At 35.0% G+C, this 22,151-nt stretch overlaps 1 protein-coding gene across 1 annotated transcript; it reads left to right on the plus strand.

The window, feature by feature from the left end:
- Positions 1-7,949: 7,949 nt before the first annotated feature.
- On the plus strand, positions 7,950-19,138 carry LOC125645722 (uncharacterized). Its single transcript, XM_048871514.2, has 7 exons — positions 7,950-9,527; positions 12,849-12,991; positions 13,117-13,233; positions 17,218-17,331; positions 18,206-18,567; positions 18,680-18,838; positions 18,950-19,138. The coding sequence occupies exons 1-7, from the start codon at positions 9,397-9,399 to the stop codon at positions 19,118-19,120; spliced, it is 1,197 nt and encodes a 398-aa protein (XP_048727471.2). The 5' UTR covers positions 7,950-9,396; the 3' UTR covers positions 19,121-19,138.
- The last annotated feature ends 3,013 nt before the right edge of the window (positions 19,139-22,151 follow it).

The raw sequence follows: 22,151 nt of genomic DNA on the forward strand, positions 1-22,151 counted from the left end.
ATACACAAAGACGTAAACGCAGTCATGGAAATCGTTCATATATATGATGTCACGCTTGATTCACTTTTACCTTACGTCAACAGACAATTAGGTCCACATGATATTCGCACAAAACTGTGCTCTATTCCATTGAAAGTTTTGAATACGTTATTCGAAGAAGCCAAGTCTAGTCCATACCTAGATTTTTTAACACAAGAATATAGACTGAACTTTGAGTATTGATGCTGTCCACCACAAGCTCTTTGAACCACCGCGGGTTATGGATGATATTTCTTCCGAATCATGCCACCAGTTTCTTAAACTCAAATATATATACTAACAAAGGAATATATGTTGTTAACATAAGCGACATTCTTCCTCTTTAAAAAAGTTCAGTCTTGTATTCTAACATATTCAAATTCAAGTTTACACATTGCATTTCCTACAAATATACTTCTACTACTGCATCTAAACTTTTTTAAATACAAACAAACTTTGCAGTGCCTAGATATAGACCATCTTATATTCAATCCACCTATGTGTTCTTGATCTTTGTCTTCTTTCAACTATAGTCCAGCTGGGCATGTCATTACTTGTGATGTAAATGAAAATTCCTTATTTCAAATGGTCCTAACTACAGAGAACTTAGGTCTTTCAATTGGCGACAGAATGTCATCTCTATTATGAATTCTGTTGAAGATTATGCCAGAGGACAGGCTAAATATGAAGAACTCGATACCTTGTCAAAATGGATTAAAAGTAATAATAAATTACTAGTAATCCTAATTGTTCGCGAACAATTAGAGGTCTTTCCACCTTTTCAGGTTTTCAGACATTCAAACAATGTCTCTGAATACAAAAAATCTAATCGATGCTATAGTGATAACAATGGTTTTTATGCTAGTTGCTGTAAATCGAGAAAGGTCAAAGTTCAGAGTTGTAATGCAATGCATTGGAATAAGTTGGTTTGTGACTACTTCTGCATATTATACCTTATCTGTACTTTATATGCTTTAAATAGTATGAACATTGCTTATTTTCAAAGTTTCTAGATGACCTTGACATTTGACCTTGACCTAATTTTCAAGGTCAAAGGTCAGGGATGTCACTTCAGTTGGTCCTGTCTTTCTACGACAAATACTTTCGGAGTTGTAAATTTCTCCGCGAAATCAAAAACTTTCAAGGGCATTAATTCCCGTTACGGATTGGCGAACTGTCAAAAACAGGAATGCATCTTCTACAATTGATCAGGCAATAAGTTTAGTGAACATTTCGTGTTCGTACCATTTACGGTTTCCATACTGTAGTGATAACAATGGTTTTTATGCAAGTTGCTGTAAATCGAAGAAAGGTCAAAGTTAAGAGTCGTAATGCAATGCGTTGACTTAAGTTGGTTTGTGACTTCTTGTGCCTATTATACCTTATCTGTACTTTATATGCTTTAGACAGTATGAAAAGTGCTTATTTTCGAAGTTTCTAGATGACCTTGACCTTTGACCTTGACCTAATTTTCAAGGTCAAAGGTCAGGGATGTCACTTCAGTTGGTCCTGTCTTTCTACGACAAATACTTTAGGAGTTGTAAATTTCTACGCGAAATCGAAAACTTTCAAGGGCATTAATTCCCGTTACGGATCGATGAACCGTCAAAAACAGGAAGTCATCTTTTATAATTCATCAGGCAATAAGTTTAGTGAAGATTTCGTGTTCGTACCATTTACGGTTTTCATACTGTAGTGATAACAATGGTTTTTATGGAAGTCGCTGTAAATTGTAGAAAGGTCAAAGTTCAGAGTCGTAATGCAATGCGTTGGAATAAGTTGGTTTGTGACTACTTGTGCATATAACACTTTATTTGTACTTTCTATGCTTTAGACGGTATGAAAAGTGCTTATTTTCAAAGTTTCCAGATGACCTTGACCTTTGACCTTGACCTGATTTTCAAGGTCAAAGGTCAATTATTCCATTCCAGTTGGTTCCGTCTTTCTACGACTTATATTTTAGGAGTTTTGAATTTTTCCGTAAAAATCGTATACTTTCAGGGCCATTAACTCCCTTTAGGGATCACCGAAAACTTAAAAGTAAACACTATCACGTTTCAGCTTGATCGACTAAAGAATTTAGTGAAAGTTTCATGCTCTTATCATTTACGGTTTTCGAGGTGAACCGATAACAAGGGTTTTTTGCGTCCCATAAGTTCGTTAAAGGTCAAAGTTCAGTTACGCAGGGTCAAATCTGAGCATGTTTTGAGATGTCGAAAAGGATGGTCTACATTGATTTTCGATAAGTCTTAAGACGTCAAAAGCTTCTCGCGGCGGAAAGAAAATAATAATAAACAGAACAATATCAAAAGGTCTTTCCACAGAAAGGTGGAAAGACCTAATAATAATGTCCTTTATTTAAACAGGATAGCACAATTAGTTTAAAACTAGTTTACATTGTGGTCCTGAAAACATATATACAGACAGCAGTATTATACAGATACAATATGAAATAGCATATGAAGGTATGTTGCATACATACATGCATGCTATTTACATATTTAAAACTGAAAATAAAAACAAAATAAATAAATAAACAAATAAAGATAAAACTGAAAATAATCAAAAACAAATCTATATGGTTTTAATTTCCCGAATGAAAAAAAATTCTAAGATAAGCGGATTTAAGAGTTTCCAATGTTGGGTAATATTTTAAAAATTCTGGCATATTATTCCATAACGGCGAACCGTAAATTGTAAAAGATCTTCTAAAATATTGTGTCTTTGCTCTCTGGATATATAATGAATTACTTTGACTTAATCTGGTAGATCTACTGCTAATTTCATGAACATACTGAAAAACATCTAAATAATCGGGGGTTAGACTATATAAAACTTTGAAGACAAGAATGAGAGCTCTATATACAAAATAGTCTGACAGAGGCATCCATCTAAGTTGCTGCATCATTTCTGTTGTAAGTGTATAAAAATTTCTATTTAAAATCACTCTAGCAGCTCGCTTTTGAAGTTTGCATAATTTGTAAAGACCGTCCTTGATTTTCATATTGCCCCAAACAGTACAACAGTAGTTAAAATGAGGAAAAACAATTGTATTAAAAATTTTCAGTAATAATTCAGTTGACAAGAATGAACGTAATCTAGACAACACACCTATTTTGCTTGCAAGTTTTTAGGTTAAAATTTCAACATGTTCAGACCACGTGAGACATCTGTCAATATAAACACCAAGTAGTTTTGCACATGATACATTTTCGATGGCGATATTGTCCACTTTTATAAAGTATACAAAGTATAAGCGGAATATTACAATCCCGCATTAGACACATTAAATTAAAAGCACGTACCATCTCTCCTTCTGTGTTTTGTAAACCAGAAGTAATCAAAGAATTAAATAGGTTACATGAGGAATATGTTTTGGTTCCAGCTGACAAAGCTTGTAACAACATTGCATTGGTTTGTAAGGCTCATTCTTACAACTGTACATGTAAAACTTATGCGGTACCAATTTTGATGCACCAGATGCGCATTTCGACAAATAATGTCTCTTCAGTGATGCTCAACGGAAATGTTTGAAATCCGAAATAACTATGAAGTGTTAGAGCTAAATATAGCCAAAAACAGCTGTACATGTATTTTAAACGAACTTGGCATTAATTCCACATTTAATAATACCGTAGTACTTACACATTCTTCAAAACTATGCTTCAGTTTTTAACACATCTAATATCCCAGTCATTGGGGTGGAAGACAATGAATTACCGTACCTATACTTTACAAAAACCCTTACAATGATACATTGCTGGATCCAGTAAATGTTCTACCAAGCCCCCATCTTTACTCTCGAGAAAATATTAATAGACGTGAAGGAGAAACGTCCCACGTACTGTGTCACAACACATGCAAGAAGTGCTGTAAATCAAATGTGGATTCTAAAAATTCTAAAGAACTTTATTAGTAAATTTGAAATAACAAATTTTTTCTCAAATCAACAACATCAAAACGTATCACTTTACAACACTTTACATCACCATTCCTCATGATAAATTATAGACTTCTTGGCAGTTCATTCTTCAAAATAGAAAAAGGAAATATTCGTATCTAATGATCAGTCATCCACAATTACTTTGTTAAACATCATGCACTCTGATTACCACGCACAAGTACTCTGAAGTTGAAATGAAATATATCCTGGAGTTCCTCATTGACAATATCTTCGTAGTCTTTGGTAATCGGATCTTCCAACAATCTGTTGGAATTCCCATGGGCATGAATTGTACTACTTTGTTAGCAGACCTGTTTATACTCTTACGAAGCAGAGTTTATTCAAAAACTTCTATTCGAGAACTCTCTTGTTGTGGCCTTCAACTCTACATTTAGATATATCGACGACGTTTTATCTAAAAACAATAATCATTTTTATTCATGAAAGGCGAAGATAACGAACAGTAATCAATCTCATAACTCCCACAAGCGATACAAAATAGATATTTGGGCAAACACGGACTCCTGGACACACCTGGGGTGGGATCAGGTGCCTAGGAGGAGTAAGCATCCCCTGTCGACGGGTCCCTCCCGTCGTGAGCCCTATTTTCTTATAAGGTAAACGGAGTTATCCGTAGTCAAAATCGGTGTGCCTAGAACGGCCTAAAAATCGGTATGAAACACGCCAGACAGCATTTGACACAATGATAGGTTGTATTGACGAACTATATCGTCATAACGACCATAGAATTTGCTAAATGTTGACTTCAATCGAGACTGTTGAAACCCATGTACCATCAACTTGTTTGTCAGTAGCTTGCCTCGATTTAAAAACTGACTATACACAGAACAAACTCTTGAGTATCGAATCAATTGAGAGATATAAACACCATATGCTGTGATAATGGAATATTACTACATAAATATGGGAAGTTGATGATGAAGAAGCTGAAATCATCCCGTTTGGCATATAGTTGAGTTGTCAGTTTGCCGTTAAAGTCTACTTTCAATGAAATATCTAAGTATGAAGCAGAAGTGGACGAGTCTGTGGTGTCTTTTATTTCGAGCTCACAGGGATATATCAAATCGACATATGAATGAAAGTTATTATTGTTAATAGACAAAACATCGTCAGTATATCTAAATGTCGAATTGAATGCCACAGCAAGAGATTTTTCTTCTCGCGTAGAAGTTGTTGAATAAATTCTGCTTCATATGAATATAGAAACAGGTCAGCTAACAAAGGAGCACAATCCCTGTCCATGGGAATTCCAACAGACTGTTGGAAAACTTAATCACCAAAGACCACGAAGATACTGTCAATGAGGAACTCTAGCATATTTTTTATTTCAAATTCAGAGTACTTAACGTAGTTCCACACTCGTGTGACGTCATAGGATTTTGCAAAGTCAATAATTTAATGATAGGAACATAAATTTTGTTGGAATCTTTTTCAATAGTTATTGTAAAAAATCTTGTTAGCCATAAAATAATTCAAAATTCTTAGTTATATTTGAATAGTCAATTATATGTTTCAAAATATTGAATCCAAGGACAATAACTCTGTTTTCATTCAATTATTTATCAAGTCCATAATGCGATATATTTCCTTTATTTTTGACAAACATTTATTCAAGGTGATAAGGAATCATTATCTGTGTTTTTTCATGAAATGACATACAATTTTAATCCCGAGTGATTTTAATAGCTCAGCTGTATGGTGCCAGACTTCAGTTTTTGATGGGGGTATACATAATCTGGAAGCTATAGATTTGAAATTATTAAGGAAAGGTGTGGATTTTCCCCCATGAATAACTATAACAGATGTAACTCTACTAATATAAACAGAAAAAATGATATGTAAACCATGCTATAAGGAAAATGCGTCCACATTTGTTTGTTTTTTAACATTTTGGGGAATAACTCTAATTCAATAATTTTCCACATATTATTCTAAAACTTGATGAACATATTGAAAATGACATGTGTTTTAGTTATTGACATGTTTCCCGATAAATAAATGCAATTCAAAAAATATTTTGTTGTTTTTATATTAAAATAACAACAAATAACTGTTTCCAATGAATTTCATAAAAATCTACATCGGGGTATATGACTTTAGTGGTGTATGTAATGAAAATTAATATGGAAACCCTTAACTGTTTTGCCTTTTTTCATTACTCTGAATGTTAATTTATTGATTCCAAACAAAAAAATGCTACCTAAACCCCAAAAATCCAGGACTAAGGACCTACCTTAAGCGTGGAATCAGAGTGGTGTTTAACAAATTTCCGTTTTCGTTCAAGAAACAACTATTTATGATGTCAAAAAGTCTAGTCTGTAGTCTATCGTGAGCAATGGTCGTGTATGGTGTTGAAAAGTCATATGTTTTGATGTTATTGATTTGGGAAAAGGTTTGCGATTTCAGGTTTACTAAAAGTTGTTTAGAACTTTTTAGAATCCGCATTTGATTAACACCACTTCTGGCATATATAGTCGCACAGTACGTTTGAAGTTTCTCTTTCACAACTGTTAATTTTTCGTCAGGAACAAAGATAGGAGCTTGGTAGAGCACTTATTGGATCCAGCAATGTATCTTTGTTTGTAAGGGGTTTTATGTAGTTTAGGAATCCAGTATAGGTATGGTAACTCATTTTCATTCGAGTCATTGGCTGGGATATTAAATGTGTCTAAGAATGAAGCATGGTTTTGAAGAATTTCATCTTTTGAAAGGGCATTTGGAGTATAAGTACGGTTACCAAAAGTGGAATTAATGCCAAGTTCGTTTAAAATACAATTGTAAGAATGAGCCTTACAAAGACAATGTTGTTACTAGCGTTGTCAGCTGGAACCAAAACATATTCCTCATGTAACCTATCTATTTTTTTTTATCACTTCTGGTTTACTAAACACAGAAAGATAGATGGTACGTACTTTTGTTGTAATATGTCTAATGCGGGATTTTAATATTCCTCTTAAGCTTTTAACCCATTCTGATAATGTATCAAGTTCTTCATTTTCATATTTAGCCCATCGTCTGGCAAAATCTTTGACATAATTCATAATAGAAATGAAGTTCTGTTGCCAATTAAAAGACCGAGGTTCTCTGTGTGTAGGACCTTTTAGGAAAAGTGATTTGAGGTCCTCATTTTCAACTATATCACCAGTAATGCCATATCCAACTGGACTATAGTTAAAAGAAGACGAAGAACAAGAACACGTTGGTCGATTACATACAAGATGGTCTAGATCTAGGCACTGCAAAGTTTGTTTATAATTAAAAAGTTTGAATGCATATGTCGATTCGATATACACTGTATCTCTGTGAACTCAAAATGAAAGACACTACAGAGTCGTCCCACCTGTTTCGTACTTAAATATTTTATTAAAAATAAATATCAACGGCAAACTAACAACTCAACTTTATGACAAGTGGGATGATTTCAGCTTCCCTATCGTCAACTTCCCATCTTTCCGTATCAATATTCCATTATGACCTGCATATAGTGTTTATATCTCTCAATTGATTCAATAAGATTCGCAAAATCTTGTTCTGCATATGATCAGTTTTAATCGGAGGCAGGCTACTGACAAACAATGTGATGTTGCAGGGAATTCAACAGTCTCCTGTAAAGGCAGCATTTCGCAAATTCTATGGTGGTTATAATGATCTAGTTTGCCAATACAACCTATCCTTGGGTCAAATGCTATTTGAAATGTTTCATACCGATTGTTAAGCCATTCTTGGCACACTGATTTACCTGATCAAGATATAGGGCTCACGGCGGGTGTAATGCTTACTCCTCCTAGGCACCTGATCCCACCTCTGATATATCCAGGGGTCCATGTTTGCCCAACTCTCTATTTTGTGTTCCTTATGGGAGTTCTGAGATTGATCACTGTTCGTTATCTTCACCTTTCACGTACACTTTCATGAGGGAATACACAATGAAAAAGGTATGTAGCCAGTGTGAACATTAAATAACTCAGTTTTCAGCTTTATGTATTATTTATTCATTATATGTACAACAAAACCTGTAAAATTCAATCATACATACAAAATGTACACAGACACAAACAATGACAGGACAAACAGAGACATTTAATATTTACCACAAAATATTTCCTTTCCGGGACACCCTGGAGAAATGCAATTGCTTTCGTCTTGCCTTGTGAAATGCTTGGATGAGAGTGCTTAGGTAAAAATCGTGTCGCAGGGAAATGATACTTGTCACGTGTCTGTCATTTAAATGGTCAGTGTTTTTTTTATTCATACGTCACATACACGTCTTAGGTTTGACGCGACCATGGCACGAGCGGGGCTCGAACTCACTTTAACAACACTCAATCACCAACATTTAAACGATAACGTACAAGATTTATGTCAGTAAATCATCTTTTTATATTGTAATTTGTGTATGCAAATGATGCAAAGATTTTTCAATTTCTCGCAAATTTTCCTATTGATATTTATAACAAGAATATTTTCATACATACAGTGTATTGCGCACGCAAATTTTCATTCTGTTGTTTTTAAATATTTCGCAAATTTGATCTATATTTTATCACAACATCTCCTATCCTGCTTACTGTATAATATGAGTTAATACTTCCCCACGGGACGTAAAACAACGTTAACCAATCAATCGTCTAGCACAAGTTGTAATCTCGAGGGGAGTCGAGATAAGACAAACTAGGATGCTTTTAAACGTAGAAAATATAGAATAAATGTACAAATCATAATTTCAATCAATGAAATTATCAAATAACATCAGTTTGACACTATTATCACAGTCGTGATCAGATATATACACGGACATGGATAATATAATACAAATACAGCAGAATTTCCTCATTTATTTCATGATATTTTATGTCTTAAATGCACTTTTAAGTACCCTGAGACATTTCCACGAAAAATTTGTGACTGCGAACTTAGTGTAAATTAATCACACGCGAAAAAGAAACTACGTCTACAGTTGTTTACGTCACACGGGTTTTTATATACAGCCATTCTAAATACATTACCCTTGTTAGTTTGAAAACAAAACAAAACATTTTTATTGTCACACCGATATTTCATTTCATTATTTTGTATAAAGAATATTCTTAGTTAGAAAATAAAATCTTCGAAAATCTTTATCAAATGACAAAAACGTCAGCAGACAATTTACCTGTATCGTCCGCCCCAACAGACGAAATAAGATATCGTCCATTGGAAAATCTACCCTGCAATCCACGTGTGTTTAAAGCAGTATATATGGACGACTGGGTCGTCTTATCTTCGAAAACTATTTTTAAACTTCTAATCATAAGTACTGAACGTGGAATATTACGCTCGGAAAAAATTGCTTTATTCCTTGGAACAAAAACTCACTTTCATCTGACTTTGTTTTGATTGGTCAGTTGCTGGCGTGACATTCGCATCTCTCAGCTATGGATCTCTCCAAAATCGAGTTTGGGGTTTTCATGAAAAAAGAGTGTTTCCATTTTGAGGAGGGTTTTACTTATGTAAATCACGGGGCGTATGGAGAGGTTCCTCTGAAGATCCGGGATAAACAAAAACAGTAAGTTGTTTACATTGACTGAGGTGGGAGTGTAATAATGAAAGCTATAATAAATTCGATCACAGATAATGTGTATGCAGCATATACAAGTGTTTATCAAACTGTGGTCCGTGTTTGCCCAACTCCTCGTTCTGAGTTCCTTATAGAAGTTATGATCACTGTTCGTTATCTTCACCCTTTCATTACACGAAACAGAATGCGTGCGTGTCAAGGTTGTTAACGTTACATCTAATTCAAAACACACGATTACATGTAAATCAAATTTTATACCGAATGATTGGCTTACAAATGTACATATGTAATAAGTGCACACAATTAGCTTTTCTGATAAAGCGGTCATCACACGCTCAATGAGACGTATGATTATCTAGCCGAGCCATGAATAAAGAAAATTAATCTAACCTGTTATAGTTCCAGTGTTATTTATTACGATTGTATTGTTGTATTAAAATATAGCTGAACGAGAATTTACACATCCATAAATCCGGGGGACAAAATAACGTAATTTACGGAGTCTCAGCGGAGAAACTTCTTTTTGAACGAATTGGAATTATAAGAATAAAGCATCCTTTTTGAAAAAATTATCCATGTGTACACTTCGGACATTTTACTCAGAAACTTAATATAACAGTGCTTTGCACTTTTATTTAATTTAAACAATATTTTATTATGTATGAAACATAAATGGATTAGGCAGCAGGCTTGCAGCCTATATAAGCCTTCTCCAAGCACTTTTATTTAGTGTGCAAGTAATTGTCCAGAGTTTACATATCGATAATTTTTTCTAAAAGAATGTTTACTGCTATAATAAATTCAATACGACATTTGTGTCATTATCCCGCATCACAATGTGCATACGTAAATGGCTATTCTGTCAGCCACTTAAGAAACAAATCATATTTGAAGTAATACTCAAGGGTATGAACTGCACCGACACACGCCAGGATACTTCATGAGGGGTTGTAGTTCATGGCCTCGGGTACTTTCAAAAATAAAATTAACATTTTACTTTCATTTCTGTTTGAATTCCCAGCTGTCAGAAATAGACGTACTATAATTATCAATTTCCATACGTGCATTGTCCACAACTGCGTCGCATTCATGAGGAAATGGCTATCATTACAATTTGTAGATATTTCAAAGACAAATCATTGGAAATTTAAATATAAGATCGATTATAGTTATTAATTTTGGCAATTAGTTACATCACAACTTTCAGTGAGTGTTAGTCATGTGGATAACACTAGTAAGCATGTATAGGCAAATCGCACATATTCTTTTTTCCTTGGAAAAAATCTTTTAATAGTATTCATAAATTATGTGATTAATATGAATCCTCCAAGAATTGATTTTCAATTAAGGAGGTTAGCTGCTGAGCTTTTGAGCACAACTGCGCAGAATGCTACAACTAAGTGTGTATTGGTTCAATACTGGTCCCATTGGTGCAAACATACTACACATCTATGACTGAACCCTATCCAGTTGAAAAAAATGGCGTCAATTCAAATTTTGAAAGGGTTTGGCAGGGACTATATTTTGTGGCGATAGGATTGATTAATCAAAAAGTTCTAATTCTGCATGATATTACAGTTTCTGTTTTATCAAATATGTCTTCTATTTCTATACACCTATACGTGTATTTCAGTTTTATGATTTATGTTACAAGTAGTTGAGAATTGGAACTAGTTCAGTTGTTGTAATTCATTAATTTTGTTGATATATTTTTCCAAACAGAACACTGATTCTTAAAAAAGTTTACAATTAATTTACTCGAAGTTTCGTATAGAAATTCAGCATTGTCGCCAATAATTTAAAATTTTGATCTCCAACCCCACTTTTTTAATTATGTGAAATTTTTAGAAATTGACATTACTCCTAATATCTCCTTTTAAATTCTCAAATTTGATATCATGAAGTTTTTCATATATCAAGTGTATTGAATCTTGAGTCAATTTTAAGTGCGAAAAGGTCATGTTTAGAACATTGTAGCTCAATAACAGTCATTGCGGCCCCAGTTTATCTTTTTAATTTCCCAATTCTCCTTCAATGTAGAAATCAAAAATACACTTCCCAAAAAATTGACATTACTCCAAATCTCAGGTGCGAACCTCTTTAATATGACGGTTGCTGGGTTAATTCGTTTTCATGCGTAGTTTTCACGATGAAATATTTGGTCTTTAACAACAGTCCAAAATGGGTTTGGGTGGGGTGGGGTTAGCGTCGAAGATATGGTGCAAAAAAGTAGACGGACAATGTTTTAGGACAAAAATCTTCTTGCAGTACAAGGTCTCAGATGGAAAGGTGAAGATAACGAACAGCGATAAATCTCACAAATCCCACACAGATTACAAAATTAGGAGTAGGTAAACGAAATCAGTATGAAATGAACGGCCAATCAATTGGCATAAAACCCGTCAGACAGTATTTGACCCAATGACAGGTTATATTTGTAAATTAGATCGTTATAACGTTCATAGAATTTACGAAATGCTGACTTTAAACGAGCCTATTGAAAATCCGGCACCATAAACTTGTTTGTCAGTAGCCTGCCTCGATTTAAAAACTGATTATATGCAGAACAAGACCTTGCGTATCGAATCAGTTGAGAGACATAAACGCTATATGCAGCTAGTGACGATAGAAAATTGCTTCATAAATATGGGAATTTGACGAGGGAGAAATTTAAGTCATCTCGTTTGTCATAAAGTTGATTTGTCAGTTTACAGTTACCATCTATATTCAGTAAAATATCCAAGAATAAAACAGATGTGGAAGATTGTATGGTGTCTTTTATTTCGAATTCACTGTGATATATCGAAAATAAGTATTGCTAATAGATAAAAGTCGTCGATTTATTTAAATGTTCTGTTAAAGGCCACATCAAGAGATTTTTCTTCTCATGTAAAAACTTTTTAACAAATTCTGCCTCGTAAGAATATAGGTCTGCTACAGATATCAAATTTACACACATCATGAAATGTAAACAAGAGCGCATGTACTACCGTAAAACGAGGTTTATAAAACACTAGGACTTGTGAAAGTTCCTAATACATGTATATATAAGAAAAAGTTGAACCTTTGACTTACATATTTCTGGGTAACATACTTTTCTTTTTCTGAGTCCAGGATATCATAAAGATTTTCATGAATTTATTCTATAGGCTTTTATCAATAAATTAGATTTGTATATACCCAAAAGAGGTTTATCAGGTTTCTCGATTAATTACTGAGCTAAAAATGCACAATAAACACAGGAAAATACGTCATTATATCACATGGTGTTTAAGATTTTTTTTAAAAATTTCATCATGACCATTACAGATTACTAGACGTCCTTAATGATAACCCAGGTGTGTTCTATCGACAAACAAACAAACAACTTTACAACGCATCCATAGACGCTGCAGCCAAATTTTTAGGAGCGGATCCAGCAAATTTGGTCTTTGTACAAAATGCCACAACAGGTGCGTTAAAGCAAGGCTAAAATGCTTATAAAGTGTAATTACAGTGATCAATCACATGTAAATATCTAACGACTAATATCACATACATGTAGTATAAATCGAAAAAGATGATTTGAACTTTTAAGGAGCGAACACGGTCTTGAAATCGTTTCCATGGCAGAAAGGTGACGAGATTTTGGCGTCGACATACACGTACAAAGCAGTGGAGTATGCATGCAGGAAGGTAGCCGAGTTTTCTACAGGTGACTTTGATTTTTAAAGCTTAAACATTATATGAATATTTTGCAGTAGCTCAATGTTCGTGCATTTGGTCGTTAAAGGCACTATTATATATTCGCGGAGCTAGGATTATTTTCCCCAAAAAGGTTGAACTCATGGTAAGGAAAAACCCCAACCCTCTTACAAACAAAACAAAAGGCCATCAGCTTTCATTAAACCCAAAGTTCAAAATCCTGAATCTCAAATCATCAGTTCATGCTTACACTTCCATTACTAATTGCCATATAGAAATGGGGTTGGGGTCACCTTGCCGGTGAATGAAACTTTGCAGGTAATGTATAATTGTCTTTGCATGTAAAAATAACAGGAAAAGTATATTGTTCAGAAATGTGAATGGCGGGGAGAAGGATACCCCTTTTCCCTCTCACCTCTTGCTATGTGCTCGACGTAGCCAAAATATACATCATAAATATCTTGGTTTCCCTGCCTGATAAATGACTAAGCAATTTCTTTTCGGTCAATTCCTTATGATGAACGAAATAGTGACAGTTATAAATATATTAAGTCAATGACTTTATGACAATGCAGTAGCATGAAAGGTGAAAATAACGAACAGTGATCAATCTCATAACTCCAATAAGCAATACAAAATAGAGAGTTGGGCAATCACAGACCCCTGGATATACCAGAGGTGGGATCAGATGCCTAGGAGAAGTAAGTATCCCCTGTCGACCAGTCACACCCGTCATGAGCCCTATATCTTGATCAGGTAAACGGAGTTTACGGTAGTCAAAGTCAGTGTGCCAAGAACGGCCTAACAATCGGTTTGAAACAAGTCAAACAGCATTTGACCCAATGGTAGGTTGTATTGGCAAACTATATCGTTATAACGACCATAGAACTTGCTAAATGCTGATTTTAATCGAGACTGTTGAAACCCCTGCACCATCAACTTGTTTGTCAGAACCCTGTCTCGATTTAAAAACTTACCATAAGACAAGTTCTTGCGTATCGAATCAGTTGAGGTATAGAAACACCATATGCAAGTGATAATGTAACATTGCTTCATAAATATGGGAAGTTGACGATAGAGCTGAAATCATCCCGTTTGTCAGAAAGACGAGTTGTTAGGTTGCCGTTAATACCGCCAGTCTAATGTTTTTTTATGCTCACCAAAACATTACGGAGGAGCATATACATATAGTCGCTGCCGTGTCTGTCCGTCCGTCCATCCGAGCTCATATCTCCTAATCTTTGATTTGATTTGAACATATTTTATTGTATAGATATACAAAGGGATTGGTTACAAGTTCTGGCAACTTGGAAAGCCTCCCCTTTCATCAGAAATTCATATAACTGATCACAAATGTTCCTTGAAATAAGGATTTGTGTCTCTCAGGGTCATTTTGGAAAGGTCAAGGTCAGTCAGAGCATATAAAAGTTCCCTATTTCAACAGTTTTTTCATACAAAAGTTCACACTTTAAATATTTCATAGGTAATGGATCACAAATATTCTCTGGGGCAGGGGACTTTTGGACCAAAGTCTTTTCAAAAGGTCAAGGTCACTCACACCATATCTATACTTATAAATTAACAAGTTTTGCCAATAAACTCCGAAACGCTTGCTCCAGTGTTACTGCTCGCACCTTTGATATTGTTGAAAATGTGATGTGAAGTCCGTAAGCTATGAAAGAATCTTCCTTGATTAGTGAATATCGTAAAATGAATTAAAAATCTACTTTCGTTTTGATGAACTACCCTGAAATTGCAAAAATTAGAGTACAGTGGCGGACGCGCTTTGGCGGATCTAAGCGAGTTTTATTTTCTATTTTTAAGTACAACTTAGGATAGTACGACATGGAGTAAATCCGTTGTTAATCGATTCTTGATTTTGATCTTACAAAAGAAATAAGTTTCGATAATTTTTTAATAAATAAAATGTGTCTGTTCGTTTCTTCAATCCGTGATTTTAGTCTTGAAACAGCCCTATGGAAATTTCCAGAACGAAGCAACATCATAGACTCTTCTAAAGGTCTACAACCAATCGTACATTCTCGGATTTTCCGGTAAGTCGAAATGTTACGATTGGTTTACAACATGATCAGCATAAAATTATGTATGTGTTCAGTGTTAGTTATACTTATAATAATTTTGACTAGGCCCACAATTTCGGTAAAATATTTCAACTTTAAACTTAAAAGGCGCAAACTTCTCAGAACAGTCCCGGACCATTTTAAAATATCTGATTTATTGGTAAGTTTTCGACTTATTTCTTTCTTTCAAGGTCTGTGTCATCACAAAACATGCTCAACCAAAATAAGAACTTTTTGTGTTATCCATGTGCTTGTACATATCAATAACTGTTAATAAATTATTACAACCTAATTTCGGTGAAATATTTCAACTTTAAACTTACAAGGCGCAAACTTCCTAAAATAGTCCCGGACCATTTAATATCTGATTTATTGGACAGTTTTCGACTTATTTCTTTCTTTCAAGGTCTGTGTCATCACAAAACATGCTCAACCAAAATAAGAACTTTTTGTGTTTATCCATGTGATTGTGCATATCAGTAACTGTTAAAATTTATTACAAAAAGTCGTAACAGTGACTTCTATAATCATGGAGAAAATTCAGAACACCGAAAATATCAGATGAATATAGTATTTAAAAAAATATCGATGTGTCAGATCGTTGGTTTCAGGAAAGGGGGTATCCTTTGTTGAAATAATACAATTATAAAACTTAATGAAATAATAATTATGGGCCTAGTCAAAATTATTATAAGTATAACTAACTGGCGGACGGACAGACACGGCAGCGACTATATGTATATGCTCCTCCGAAATGTTTTGGTGAGCATAAAAACATTAGACTGGCGGTATTATCGTAATAAAAGACACCACAGAGTCGTCCACTTCTGCTTCATACTTAAATATTTTATTGCAAATAGATACACTACCTCGCAATGTCCAATGACCACTATTTACAATATAGCAGTTTTTCTGTTTGTCATTCATATAGTGCATTATGTTTTCGATGGGAAGAAACCACAAGTAGTCATAATTTTGCCCTTAAATTATCGCATTGGACAAAACTACAATTATAAACACATTTGCAATACTGAGTTTCAAATTTTGAAATTATGAACGACCGTTTATTTTGTCTTTGGTCAATAATTCGGCATGATGGATTACAATTGCATTTGTAAAAATCATCACTTAACTTACAATTCGGGGAGAAACCATTTAATGTTACAGAAGAAACATCTAATCTGGAGCTCCAAGTGACTTCCTAATAATTAAATTTTATTTACCGTATGTGATATCAATAAATATAACATAACTAATACACGCAATTATTCAAAAATTGTACTTAAATTCATTTGAATCATTCAATTCATGTGAGCACTAATTCAAACACGCATTAAAAAAGTCCTCTATGCATTATTATTCAATTGTGATTTCCCGCGCTTCATCTAGTATTTTATATAAGGGGAAAGTCCCTTATTTCCATAGTTTTTGTCTTTTTGAACAGGTATTGATAATATATCATACAAGTACATGTAATAGGCAAATGACTTTCAGACAAAGTCAATCAAGATCATTTTGTAAAGGTAAAGGTCACTCAACACATACCATAGATATAAAAAAAAAAAAATCATTTCAACAGTTATTGATCATCGTCATATGAAGTAGTTCATTGGTTAAATGCAGTTCAGGGAACATCCATCAGTTTTACTGATATTCTTGTCTTGTGCAGAAGTTTGCTGTTGGCAAATTGTGAAATGTGTCAAATATTGATACATTGAATTCTACCCATTGGTTAACATCGAAGAAAATAAAATTGTTACATCTATCCCTCGTAATTTTGTTAACTGTAAATCAAAGAAGGATATCAAACATTTCTTTTCTTTGAGAATACTTACTATATTATTCCATGATGATTTTACCATTTATTGTGTAAAATCACATGCATTACATGTATATGCATTTATTTTGACCAGGAGGACACATTCATCAGTTTGAGATACGCTTTCCCATCAAGGACGAATCAGAGGTTGTTGATAGTATGACGTCATTTCTGGATAAACATCCCCGAATCAAACTCGTAGTTCTAGGTAAAGCTTTTCAAAGATCAAAATTGTATGAAGCTAAATCAATGTCCTCCAGCATTCACCGTGTACTTCATGAAGAGAGGGAAGGGGAATCGGTTTTGTGAGACTCGAGTTTTACAGATATCTCTGAAGGCTGAAAAACACAAAGCTATCAGAAATTGATTCATTGATTCCTAAGAGAGCGCTGAAATTCACTTCATACGGGTGAAATGTTCATCAATTTAGATATGTTTTGGAAAAAGCAAAAGTTTAGAAGCAATTTGGCATTTTTAAATCAATAACTCAGGGTCATCCCTCCACAAATACAAACGTTTCATTGTAAGGCCTTTGTTGCATTAATTCATAACACCGATACAAGATCTGGAAACATGCACTTTTTCTTTAAGAAAAACCAAACCCTTGTAATGCCAGGTTTATCTATATCTTTGAACGAAAAAGATGAACATAAAAAACAGTTATCAATCCAATAAATCCTATAAAAAATACCAAATCGAGAACACGGCATATAGGAAACCCTGAAACACCAGAGGTGGGATCAGGTGGTTAAGAAGGGTAAGCACACCATTTTGACCGGTCACACCCGCCTCGATCCCTCGGTTTTGATCAGGTAGACAAAGCAACCCATTGTGAAAATCAATATTTGTCGTGTGGTCCACAAAATAGAGTATAAGCTTCGAATGATATGTGGGAATGATATTTTCTGGTGAGGTGTCAGTGCCTTTTAATTCTTTGATTTAATCATCATTAGACAATGTGTTTGAATTTGTGTTCTTGCAATTTCCTAAAGATATTGCACACTACCCTAAGAAAGTGATCAAATTATGTAACCTACCTAATGATGCATAATACATGTGTGTTTGTTTTCCTTTGTATTCAGATCATATAACGAGTCCAACAGCTCTTGTGTTTCCTGTGAAGAAAATGATAACAGAATGCAGAAAACGCGGGGTTTTGGTTTTAATAGATGCTGCACACGCACCAGGGCAACTTGAGATAAACCTGGAACAACTTGATCCCGACTTCTATACGGGAAATTTCCATAAGTGGGTGTTTACACCTCGAGGGTGCGCGATTCTCTGGATTCGAAAGGACCACCAGAGCTGGTGTACTCCCCTTGTGACGTCACATATGTATAAGAAGGGGATTCAGTCGGAATATCGTGTTCAAGGAACACGTGATGACATCCCATACTTCCTGGTACCAGATTCTATTCAGTTTTATCAAGACGTGGGCGGAAGGGTACGTGGACACGTAGTTTTCAACATTTACTAACTAAACAAGCATTACTCATGTACCACTGCGTGATGACATTAGAGTGTTTAATACAGAAACTGTTTCTATATTTCTCTAGGACAAGATCGTCCAATACACAAAAACCCTTCTGGACAAGGCCAGCGTGTTGATAGCAGAGAGACTGAAAACAGAAGTACTACAGATTCCCAAGTCTATGGAAGCGCCTGGCATGAGGCTCGTTTTGTTACCAGAATTTGAGGGATATGAGAAGAACTGGGTAAGACAAAGAACTAGGATATAAAGACAATCTCAACAAATAAATTTTAACGTGATGTGCATCCAGTTTAAGTGTGTCATTTAAAACATTCGGATGTATTTCTAATTACAGGAAGGCTCTAAAAACCTTTACATGGATATAATGAACAAATACAAAATTAACTGTGCCATTTACCCGGTACAGGACGAGCTTTATCTGCGACTCTCTGCTAACATTTACAACCACATGGCAGACTACGAAAAAATAGCGGACCTTCTGTGCAAACTTACCAGGAATAGATAAAAGACATTTTCATTGATATCGTTTTTCGTATTATTGACAATGGGGATGAGATTTGTATCATATTTTTGCAGTTTGGTTGAACTCTCAATCTGACTATGTACCTTGCGTGTTTCCTAGATGTTCAGGAAAAGGAAAGAATTTTGATCATATTACGCATGATCCTTTCTATGATAGCGCGGGTCCTATGATAGCGCGGGTTCTATGGTATCGCGGTATTTTCCTATGATAGCGAGGGTTCAATGGTATCGCGGTATTTTCCTATGATAGCGCGGGTTCTATGATAACGCGGTTCTATGGTATCGCGGTATTTTCCTATGATAACGCGGGTTCTATGATATCGCGGGTTCTATGGTATCGCGGTATTTTCCTATGATAACGCGGGTTCTATGATATCGCGGGTTCTATGGTATCGCGGTATTTTCCTATGATAACGCGGGTTCTATGGTATCGCGGTATTTTCCTATGATAACGTGGGTTCTATAATAACGCGGGTTCTATGGTATCGCTTGTTGTATAATAACGCGGGTTCTATGGTATCGCGGTATTTTCCTTTTCTTGCCGCCACACGCTTACAATATCACATTGTGGGTGTTGCATCCTAATTCGTCGCCCGGCATCCCAAATTGCACTACCATTAGGGACGACGATTTGAGATGTATTATAGCACATCCCAAATCGTCGCCCGTCCTAAATCGTCGCCCGCCAATATTTCATTGACGTTTTTAGGATAGATTACACAGAGTATATTTTATTGTGCCCCCTCTTATATGCGGGAAGGGTGGTTTCACTTGGTCTGTTTGTTTATCTGTCCGCACTTATATCTCTGGTGTTTGTCGACCTATTCAAGCTATTGGGCTGATTACAAGTGACATGACATGCCTCCCCAAAAATGAGAATTCTGGAATGAGAGTTAAAAGCGCCGAGAACTGTGTACGATTTTCAGCAACTCTGCAATATCTCTGGTGTTTGTGAACCGATATGTTGGTTACATGTGTTCCTGGCATGTGCTTCCCGTAACATGAAATCTCTTGATCGCGAACTCAAAGCGCCAAAAGCTGTCATAGCGAACTATTTTTTACTGTCGCTCTGGTGTTTGTGAACCGATTGAGCTGAAATTTTGCAGGTAGGTTATATGGGACTAAACATGTAGGTTTCATTTCATAGAGAGAGACAGCAACGAGTCAAACAAAATTTTGAAAAATAAAGAGGAAGGAGGGTGTTTCTCGAGGTGTTCACGAGTGTCTTAACGGCGGGAGAGTGTCCCAACAGTGGCTAACAGGTGTAATCTAATATAATCTGAGGTCACTAACACATCTGCGGAGCACAAAACCTAACCAGCCCATGATCAGCAGAATGACCCTACAACAAAAGGCAAAATGATTCATTGTCGGACATCTCTCTCTCTCTCTCTCTCTCTCTCTCTCTCTCTATATATATATATATATATATATATACAGTACCCGCAACGTTATTCTTGACATTCCTATCGTGCTCTACCGTGCGTGTATTCTATCGTATCGTGAGTGTATCCTATCCTATCGTGTATCAGGTTTTCTGTTTTCTATCGTGTTTTGCGTTTTATCAGGTCTATCGTATTTTGCGTGTATCAGGGTTTCCGTTTATCGTGAAAATCGTTTGTCGTGTAGCTTCGGAAACTATCGGGATCGTATATTAAATCTAATGAAAAAGTAAGATACTTTTCGAAAGCTTTATTCGTTTTGTTAAAGAAGCTATTTTTAGGAATCGAGGAAAGACAGTATATTTGAAAGAGAACATAACGCTGTCGATTTTAAGGCAGAAAAAGAGCTATAAGCTATATGTCTGTCCAGAGAGGGTGAAAATTTATCACAATTTCATTCTAAGTAGTCTGGAAAGTAGGCAGTGGTTTGCCGAGCAAACCGAGGACAGTAAAACTGAAAGCTCCTTCATCTGGAGTTCATAAACATTTCCTTGTCTAGAAACAATTATTTGTAATTAACACTAACAGAGAAATAGAAAGTTCCGATCTGAAAGGAAAAATCAGTAAATTACATTGTTTATTACATATATTTTAATAATGGTTCTTTTTCTTCCGATTTTTTTCACCTGTATTCAACTTAATATATACCAACTACTGAACTTGTGCGCGTTCTTCTCTATCTAATTTTGTGTATCACCCGTGTTTTCACAGTAAACATTCTCAGGGACATTGTATTTCACACATTTAGAAGATTAAGTTTTAAAAGAGTGCAAGGGTATATTGCTTCTCCCAAAATTCTGCTCAATTGGGCACGATTCAGCTGTCATCGTTGTTTTTATTTGTACATGTACACATATACCAATAGTCGTACGTGTAGATACTGGAAATTTTTGCTGGTTTTGATGATTATTTGAATTTTTTACATGCTAAACACAAACATTTTAAAGCGTTTCTAAATTGCGACTTTAATTCAAGTCGGGTTTCGTATATGTTTTTAATAGTTTATTTATTTTTTGTTAACAAAATTTCAATTCATATAAATATGTTCCAATTACTTATGACTATCAATTATAACTCATAGAAATATCTAACATATGAGTATATGGGGTAGTGCTGTGGATTGTATCTAAAGCGGTCATTATGAAAATAATTGTAGTTGTTGAATGAGCGGTGAACTCAGAGCTTGATGCAAAATAACCCCCTTCTTCGCTACACACAAAATATTACTTGGTTTTATTTGATATCCAAGAAAATAGACATTAGAATAAGAGAGCTATTGAAGCATGATATCACTACATTATATTACATTTTGTCAATTCCCTGTTTAATTGCTAAACGCTCGGCATCAAGTGTGAATGCCACGGGTCCTCGGAGATGATCTTAAAAACAGACGGTAGGTGTGGCACTCTAAAAAACCCTCACTGCTCAATGGCCGTAATTGCCGAGCATAAGCCTAAATTTAAAAGCTCTTCACCGGTCATGGTTACGTCTCCATATGAGTGAAATATTCTCGAGCGAGACGTTAAGTAAGATAAAAATCTATCACTCCCTGTATGATTCATATATTAAACA

The sequence above is a fragment of the Ostrea edulis genome, chromosome 6 (genome assembly GCF_947568905.1).
Source record: "Ostrea edulis chromosome 6, xbOstEdul1.1, whole genome shotgun sequence".
NCBI classification, from domain to species: Eukaryota; Metazoa; Mollusca; class Bivalvia; order Ostreida; family Ostreidae; genus Ostrea; species Ostrea edulis.